This window comes from Chaetura pelagica, unplaced genomic scaffold, assembly GCF_000747805.2.
Source record: "Chaetura pelagica isolate M959 unplaced genomic scaffold, ChaPel_1.0 scaffold530, whole genome shotgun sequence".
In the NCBI taxonomy this organism is placed as follows: Eukaryota; Metazoa; Chordata; class Aves; order Apodiformes; family Apodidae; genus Chaetura; species Chaetura pelagica.
Genome location: NW_009951793.1, coordinates 273,810 through 283,150, shown reverse-complemented (window position 1 = coordinate 283,150; position 9,341 = coordinate 273,810). Strand labels below are relative to the sequence as shown.

The following is a 9,341-nucleotide window of genomic DNA, read 5'->3' as shown; positions in this document are numbered from 1 at the left end:
CACACGCAAATGAGACCACTTGCTGGTGACCAGTGTAGACCTCTTGCATTTAAAGGAACCTTTTGCTTTCCCATTGTGATGTCTCTCTCATGCAGGTTAGACTTAGAATTCACCATTAAAATCCCTTGAGCCTATCAAAAATGGCCCCCAGTCCACATTACTGACCCTGTCCTCTTTTTTCTTTTTTCTTTTTTTTTAAGATATATATATAGTTGACTGGAAAAAAATATTTTTTGTCTTGCATGTTGAGGAAATTGGAAATTTTATTTTCTCTAAAAGAAACAAGTGTAAGGCAGATAGGTCCCAGCTCGATTATCTTGGTGTCCAAGGTTTGTCTGAGGGGAGGAAGTTTCTATTCTGTTAACATGTTAACTTAATTTCAGGAAGTGTCAAGAGAGATGGGAAACCGGGGAGCTAAAAAGCACTTCATTAAAAATGATAAATGCAAGGGAGCAATGCTCACTTCTCCTAATCTTAATTTTTTATTAATAGCTCACTATTCTTGCTTGTAATCTATTGTAGGTAACTTTCTATAGGAAAACTCTGCTCATTTGTCTGGGCTGAGCGGTGTTCAGAGTAACGCCCCAGGTACATTGTTGTTTTCTTCATCTTCTGGTACCTACAGCCTGCAGTAGGAAAGTTGGAAATAAAACCCCAGTGTCAGAGACCAAACCTATCAATACCTGAAACCCAGATTGTCACCATAGGTACCACTGCTGTGATGTTTAGCCAAGTAAGTTATTTCTCTACAATTGTTAAATTGCAGTATTGCCAATGCATGGAGGCTGGTTACCCTTAAAATTAAGTTTCTGCTCTCAAATTCCTATTGCTTGAGAGAAGTCTTAATTTGAGAGTGCAGAAACAAAGCAGAACTGAGATGATGAAGAGCATACCTTCATGAACAAACCACCTCTTGCCATGGAGAATGTTCTGAATGCCGCTGTGCTGAATAAAATGTGACTATAGAGTTTTCCACACTTCAAATTTATAAAGTTTGAATAGGGTGGGCTGGAAGGGAGGGCAAAGGGAGGAAGGGAGGAGGAGGAGGAGGAGATTACCTGGAATCTCCTTTTCATGAGGTAAGCGGTGAGCTGGTTAGTTCATCTTGATTCTGAAGCTTTGTTTCTTTTTGTACTTTGCTCTGATTATTGCTTTTCCTGGCTTTTGAGTGCGTTTCCCTGTTCCACTGGTCCCTTTGAGCAGAGCTCTTGCAGGTAGGTAGCATTTTAGAAAATGTTAGAGAAGAGTGAAATTTTTAGTAAATACGTAAATAAAACTGGTTTATTTTACTGGCTAAGGTGGGTGTGAGGGGGGGGTTCCGCTTTAGTGTAAAGCATGTTCACTTGTTATTTCTAATACCAGACGGTTCAGAGACAGTAGATTATAAAAGGAGTTGGCTGCTCTTGGTCTGATAATATGACAAAAGAAAGGATACATTTCCTGGTTTGTGAGGCATCATCGTTGCATTACGAGACTTCAGGCTTTTGGGTTTTTTCTGTTGGTGTTCTTGCATATGGATGAACAAGGCAGCCCACTCCTTCTATAGCAGAGTGGTACTTATTATAGCCCAGGGAAAGCGCTTGCTTATGCAGAAATTATTTCTTTTTACATTTAATTTCTTCCCAGAGTAAAATTTTTTGGGATAAATGCACTTTTTTTTTGGTGCAGTACACAGGTAGGTTGCTGACAGAGGGAAAAGGGAGAGATCTTCCATAACCTTGGTTCCCTTGTCCCATCTTGTAATTCCAGTGCTTGGGCAGAAAGTTTGTGTTAAGTGAAAGCCAGAAACATGTTGTTTATCCAGGCACTGACTGATTTGTCTTTAACCTCCCTTGCAAGCAAGTGTAGGGTGTTGGGTTTTTTTGTTTTGTTTTGTTTTAATTTGTGACTTCAATGCAGAAATGTGTTTGAGGGGTGTAGGGGTAGGACATCTCACTGACTGGCTTTAAAGAGGGTCTCTGGACCGCCAAAGCTGCCTTATAGTCTGCTATAGCTTTCACTTGTTTTGGGAGGGACTTGTGCACGCATAACACATCTGTGCCAAGTCTTGCAGTGCTTTATTGCCATTGAGGTCAGCTGAAGTCCAGGGGCTCAGCTCAGTTCAGAGTGTTAACTAGACTGTTCAGTGCATAAATGCACCATGGCATGTGCTGCCTTTGTCCCACCTGGTGCTCACTGATCTGTTCCACATACCAACTGGTGGGTCCTTGTTGATAAAGCATTAGCATGTAGTATTGTTTGCCTTGTTTTCAGTCTGTAAAAGTTTGTGGGAGTGTCACATGAGTAGGGTGTCTCCTCCCCTCCCACTTCCTGAAGCAATTTACTGTTTGGACTTCTCTGAACAATGGAAGGGTTTAGTGGCTTTGTGTGGGATCAGCATCTCATTTCACACACCTGCTGGTCTCTGAACACATTCCTGTTGTATTAATGAAGACTTGAATTGAGAGATTCATAGATCTGTGGTGTTCAGACACAGGAGCTATGTTACTATTCTTAGTTTGTAAATTGTCCTTTTGATACCATCTTGTTTTCTTTTGTAGGTATAAATAAAAACACTGTTGTCAATAAATTGTGAACTTGGTCTTTATTTTTTGAGTGTGAAACCATCTTTGCCCTTGTTCTTCCCAGTTCTGTTAAAAAAAGTAAAATTCAAGGAGCTGGAAACAGCTGCTGGCAACCCACTGAATTTTAGCTGAAATGATCCCTGTTTGTAGAATATGAGGAACTGTCGCCAAAAGTGAGTGTGTGAGGGGGCTGTTTGAATGCCTGTGGAATTGGAAGGTTCATGTCATTCAAAAGGAGTGTATTTTTCCTGAACTTTACAGGACTTGTAACATTACAGATGGGAGTCAAGCAGAGTTCACTTTCAGGAGGATGTTAGTTTGTACAGAGTTAAAGTAGCAGCTTATAGTGTCTTCTTTGTTAGATGTGGTCTTTGTATGTTATCATACTTGTTAATACCATGTTCCCTTTGCCGTAGGCACTCGGGAAAGGACCTCAGGACTAAAGGTAGTGACAGTTTCCCTTACACTCTTGTGCTGCCTCAGATCAAGGTAGAGGCATGTTTTGGAGGTTGATGCTGGGAAGAGCCAGGAGAGAATAATTTGCACTACTTGAGTATTGGCCAGCACTACTAGCACCAAAATCAAGTAAGAAAAAAACAATGTGGGTTGTTGTTTTTTTTTAAAGGGAAAGTCTCATATGGATAAAAAGCATATCAGCTTTCCAGGCCTCATTGTCTTCCTGGCACTGGAGCAAAACTTGGCTGAGCCATCCGTTAGTCAGGGCCAGGAAAGGAAAGCTGTGGTGAAGAGCTTCATCTTTTCAATTTCTTGCATTGTCTGTGGAAATGTCTTCAAACAGGCATGGGAAGACTTAGCTTCTTTCCTTTTAGGACTGTGCAAAGAGAAAGAGAAGGTGATGAAGGAACTCTGGGGAATTCTCATTGTTTCAATGACTGTTTTTTTCCAAAATTGCTTTTTAAATAGCAATACATTTAAAACGTTTGCAAATGGCAATTAAATTAGGGCTCTTGGGTGGGCCTTCTTGGGCATCTTTTGTGTGCCACTGTAGGCTGGTAGGAATGGAGCTGAGCTGCCTTCAGGTGACGTGGCTGCTTGTCCCCAGGTAGGACTCTCTGCTAAGAGCTCCAGAGAACCCTGCTCATTGTGCTAGGAGCATCTAGGAGAATTTGGCAAGAAGGGAATCCAGAGAAAAGGGAAGAAGTTCATGATAATTGATGGGAGGCAATTACTAAAAAATAGTTTCTAAGGAGGAAAACTCCAAAACCTATTAATTCTCTTTATGCTAAAGGAAAGGTTATTTTTTCCTCCTCCATGGTTACTCTTGCTCATGCATGAGTAACCTCCTAATTTCTCCATTTTTTCTTGGTGATGTAGTATGAAGTCTGCTTTCCCCCTTTTAATGGAGAATGTGACCTAACTAAGTAATTATGGCCAGACCCCCCAGCACGCACCCCATCTCATCTGATCTGGAAGCTGGGATAGGAGGCCTCATGGAAATACTAGGGACATGTTGGCTCAGATGAGGTGGATGGAGAACTGGCTGCCCTGGCCACATAGTGGTCAGTGGTGTGAAGTCCAGCTGGTGGCTTGGTACTGGTGGTGTACCAGTTAGGAAGTGGGACCAGTGCTGCTCAAGGTTTTTGGTGCTATAGGGAAGGGCAGAGTGCACGCTCAGTGATTTGCTGATGATGCACAGCAGAGGGGATTGTCTGATAGACCAGAGTGGGGTCAGAGAGACACTGACAGGCTGGAGAAATGGGCTGATGGAGACCTTATGGAGGTCAGCAAAGGGAAATGGCACATCCCGCCCCTGCAGTGGAACAACTGTGCATCAGAATGTGCTTTGGGCAGCTGAGCTGGAAAGCAGCTTGGCAAAGAGGGCCCTGGGTGTGTTGGTGTGCACCAAGTTGAACATGAGCCACTGATGGGCCCCTGTGGCAGAGAATGCAAACAGCCTCCTGAGCTACATAATCCGGGTTGAGGAAGATGGTTCTTCCTCACTACTCAGCCCTGGGGTAGACACAGCTGGAGCAAGGATGGGACTGGCTCTGGGCTCTCAATACAGGAGATGGGGACATATTGGAGCATGTCCAGGTAGACCATGAGGATGCATCGTTAACGGACTAGAGCACCCCATGTAAGGGCACGAGATCACAAGCTGATAATGCTCAGCCTGGAGAAAGCTGAGGGGGATCTTCTCCATGTGCATAAATGCCTGTTGGGGGGAGGAAAGGAGAAAGAGCCAGACTCTGCTCAGTGATGGGGCAAGGAGCAATGGGAAATTCTGCATAAACATAAGGAAAAAAAAAACCTTTACAGTGAGGATGGACACTGGCACAGGTTGCCCAGAAGGGGCTCTGGTGCTTCTGTCCTGGAGATCCTCAAAACCTGACTGGACATCCTGCTCTAGGTGACCCTGCTCTGAGCAGGGGAGTAGATAGATGATCTCAAGTTGCTCCCAGCCACAGCCATTCTGTGAAATGCAAGCTTTTGAGAACTGAAAGCTTCCTTGGAATATCTATAAGGTCCTTTCATTAAACAGAAGGGAGCTTATCTAAGTCTGAAAACAAGATCAAGGGGAGTTGTGTTCTATAAAAATCTCTTTAGAATGCTTTGGTAGAGGTTCTGAAGTCTTACTAAATACATCTCTTTATGTAACACATTTTTGCTTTTTTTGCAGCATGGCTGCCCTTTTGTCTGAGCTCTTCTGTGTTAGAAATGTTTTGAAAAGTTTTGTTGTTTTGTGGTGTATTTTCTTCAAGACTGTAAGAGAGCTGCAACCTGCTATAATATTGCTGGTTTTCATAAATGGCTGCAAAGCATTTGCATATGGTTAGTCACCTTTCCTCTCCCATGATCCTGAACATTTGTGAGACAATTCTGTTCCTGCTGTGATGTCTCAGGGACAAGTCTCTTTTCTTCTGCCTCTTGTATCATCTACATTTTGCAGTTTTATTACTAGCAATGCGAGACTGAAAGCTAGCAGTTGGGGTTTTTTTCCTCCCCCCTTTTGTTCCACCATCCACAGCTACAAAGGGTATGGATTTCTCACAAAATGCAGGACATGAATTGAGAGGGGCTAAAATGGGAATTAGTTAACAAAAAAACCCCAACAAAACCAATTGATGTGGAACACCTTGATGGCGGTTTTACAAAGTACTTTTCTGGCTACAAAAATGTTTCAATGACAGAAGGAAGTCTTCATCTGCCCAGGCCAGCCACCTGCTTAGTGCTCCTGTCACCTCTCTACCGGCAGGTATATTGCATGGAGCTACCAAAGATCCATCCCCCAAGGCATCAAATGCAGGCCGTCACTACTGCTTTTGGCAGACTATTTTGGGAATGTGAAGAAGGAAGAAAATATTTGTTCGCTCAGCTAGATCTCATCAAATTCCATCCTCCTCAACAGAAAAGCCTTTTAAAGTGTACTTCAGCCTCAGCAAACCATGGCGTGTTCTACCAGATTTCATGCCCTCGATGCCCTTGCTAGCTCTGACGTGGCTCTTTGCTAAAGCACAGCACTGAAATGGAAGGGGCATCTGATTTGGGGGAGAAGAAAGGGGTGTCATGTCTGTGCAGATGCCCATCTTCCTACAGAATTGGTTCTTGGGAATGTTACATCATGTCCATCAAAATAAAAAAGTAGGCTTAATATCTCCATGTATCTGCAGTTGCTCTCTCAGGTACATTGTCAGCCTACAGCTGGTTTCCCACCTTCCCCTTCTACCCCCCTGAAGGTCTTTTGCATTACTTATAATCTTTAAAAATGTATATAGAATTGAATAAACCTCAACTGTTAACTTCCCAAGCTGGGATTATACCAGGCTTAGCTCTGATGTAACTTCTGCTTTGTTTCACATGCCCGTCTAGAGCCTCTTGAACAGAGATGTCCACTTGCATTCCATAGGTGCATTTTAAACAGTGTAGTTTAAAACGTGCATCACAAATACAGCAAAGAATAAAGCCACATACAATTAGCACGTAGCAAGCTGCAGCTCCACCATATGTTGCAAGAGTGAATGAAATTTTGGATTTATACCAACCCCCCTTTACCTACCTTTGGTAACATAGAGGTAGAAGAAGTCACAGTAGAAGATGGTTTGTACCACTCCAGAAACTACAGCAATCTGGTCGTAGAAGTTCTCCGTATAGTAGCGCCAGACCCAGTTGGCAATGTAGAGAGCGCGGTAGAGGCCCAGGAAGAAAAGGTAGTGTGTGGTGATGGTCTCTGCTTCCCCTGTCTTGCTGATCATGAAGAGCTGAGGAAGGATAGCCACGGACTCCAGGTAGATGGAGAAGGTCCAGAGTATCTGTGAGATGCAAAATGAAGGCAGTGGAGAGTCTGGTGTTGGTTAATACATGTCAAGAGCCAAAGCTTTTGTTTGACAGAGCACTGAGTGGGATGAGCAGGGCTGCTGGAGTTGGGGAAAACAAGCCTGCTGTGCTGGGACTGAGAGATCACTGAGCTGCTCTATAGAAGGTATGGTCTTCAAGGCCTGTCAACCTTGCCTTTCCTGCCTGCTTTTGTTGCTAAAAAAACTCAACAATTCAATATGTTGCTTGCACTGCTGCATAGTGCCAGGCTGCTGCTTCCCCTCCCCTTTCCTCCCTCAGGTGTTCCTTACCTCCAAGGGCGTGAAGCTGTGGTTTTCCAGGAATGACAGGCCTGTGACAGGGACCAGCAGGAACTCGAGGCGAAAGGAGTCATTCTCGCTGTCAAATGTTTTCCGGAATTTCACGTAGATCATGTACACAGTGACGTAGGCACATATCAAAAAAATGACCTGGGGGAGGGAAGGGAGATGGCAAGACCTTACCTGAAATCACACTTTCTGTGCTTGAAGACAGGCCAGCTTTGCCAAAGTCAAGATCTTTCAACCTGGTTCTGGTTGGGCTGTGCCAGGATGAGATAGCGGTGACTGCTTTTTCTGTGCTGGCTTCTGGAGATACTCCAGCAGTCAACTAGAGATTGCCCCACCATGAGGATCACACTTGCTTGAGCCCTCTAGGGCTCTGTGTGAAGAGGTTGGCTTGCTGGCATCCATCTGGACACCCTATGGACGCCATTATGTTGATTTGTAATATCTTGTTCTGGTTTTGGTGGTACTAAATGTGGCAGGTCCAGCTTGCTCACTTGACTGTGGTGAGGGGTCATTTTGGTCAATGGAGGGCCAGTGTTACCAAAGTAAGGACCCTTATCCACCTCTCCTGTGTATAGCTACCGGTAGCACTAATGATCCATAGCTGAAAAACTTACAGACCATGTACCCTTGCTTCCCTGAGAAGCTTCAGCAAGCTGAGTGGAACCTCTGCTCCCACACTGCCTTCTCCTTACCTTCATCACCGTGTTATAGACAGAGATGAAGGTGGTGAACAGGTCCAGGTAGCGGGTTGTGAAGACGAGGGCGAAAAGAATCTGACTCTTCCCAGAGATGCCTGCGTGACAGGGAGAAGAAAGGAAGGTAAGACGGATGAGAGGGGTGGCCCTTAGGATGGTGGTTTCCTCTTACGCCTTCTTTGGGAATGGTTGTATATGTGCATGTTGCTTTGTGAGCCTGGGCTGGTGTGTAGGTGCTGTGGTAGCTCTAGACCAACCCCAGGACTGGCTGGAGTCTCCCAAGTAACAGGGCAGCCTCCTGCTGACACCCCTGAGCCCTCCCTTGGGATATAGGGACTAGCACTGGGTGGGCACATTCACTGCTTTGGCCAGTTCCACCCTTACTGTCATCAAAAATGCCTTTATCTTCCTTCCTTCACCCTCTTTGCCAGCCTGCCTTGCCGGGGGGTTGTGTGATGTGACATCTGCAACACCAGGGAAGAGCAGCAGTACCAGGGACTGGCCTGGGGACTCGGATGGAGCTTAGTCACTGCTGGTGTGGAGCAGCAGACAGACCCACCCATTGCTCTACCTGTGATAATGGCTGCAGTGCTGCAGCTCAGCCCTGAAGTCTCTTGGGGAGGACACCATGAACTCTCAGAAAAATCCTCTTGTGGGAAGCTGCTGTGTTGGTTTCGTACCCCAGGAATGGGGCAGCCTCCGGTATCCGCCTGCCTTCTGGCAGGACATCTGACCTAAAGGAGCTTTCCCTTGAGGTTTTGGTGCCACCACAACTTCTGGCACTCGCTTTCTGCCTCCCTCCAGCCTTCCTGCCCTCCCCTTTGCTTCACCACCCCAATACCAGTGCCTTGCCACATCACATCCTTCCAATGTAGTCCTCTCCTCCCGGCAGGGAGACTTCCTGGAGAAGGATGATTTCCCTCAAGGATCCCACCAGGGAGGCCTGCCAGCTCACATGGGGTATTGCTACCCCTTTCAGCACCCATTTCACTCGCACCCCTTGCTGAGCCACCCTCCAGAAAAGGCCCCCTTTCTTCCCTGAGGTATGGCAGCACTCACCAGCACAGGACTTGGATTTCTGGATCTTCAGCAGTTTTTACGTCCCCTAGGATGCGGAAGACGTTCATGGTGCCAGGAGGGCTCCTCTGGGGCAAAGGAAATGGGGTACTTTCTGCAGGCAGGGAGGGCAAAGGCACAGAGTTTTTTCACCCCTGAGCTTTGACCAAGCAGACGCTCTCCTCTGGCTCAGCTTTCCTTTTTTCCCCAGTACGGAGCCCTCCTTTCTGGTGGAGAAAAGTTCAGGCTCCCCTCTCCCGTGATCATGAGCGCCTTTCCCCTGCCAGGTGCTCAAGCCAGATCTCTCTTTTGCTTACTTTTCCCTCAAGGTAGATTTTCTCTCTTCCCTCCGCCCCAGGGCCTATCTTGCTCCACTCCAAGCCAAAAGTTGGGGTTTGTCCCCCAGAGAGCCCCGGGCTGCG

At 45.9% G+C, this 9,341-nt stretch overlaps 1 protein-coding gene across 1 annotated transcript; it reads right to left on the bottom strand.

Moving 5' to 3' along the window:
- Positions 1-3,251: 3,251 nt before the first annotated feature.
- On the bottom strand, positions 3,252-8,990 carry KDELR3 (KDEL (Lys-Asp-Glu-Leu) endoplasmic reticulum protein retention receptor 3). The gene is given in 6 exon segments (XM_010003824.1): positions 3,252-3,396; positions 6,583-6,835; positions 7,151-7,309; positions 7,861-7,961; positions 8,923-8,957; positions 8,959-8,990. Coding segments are annotated over 6 exon segments (621 nt in total). The 3' UTR covers positions 3,252-3,355.
- Between the last annotated feature and the right edge of the window lie 351 nt (positions 8,991-9,341).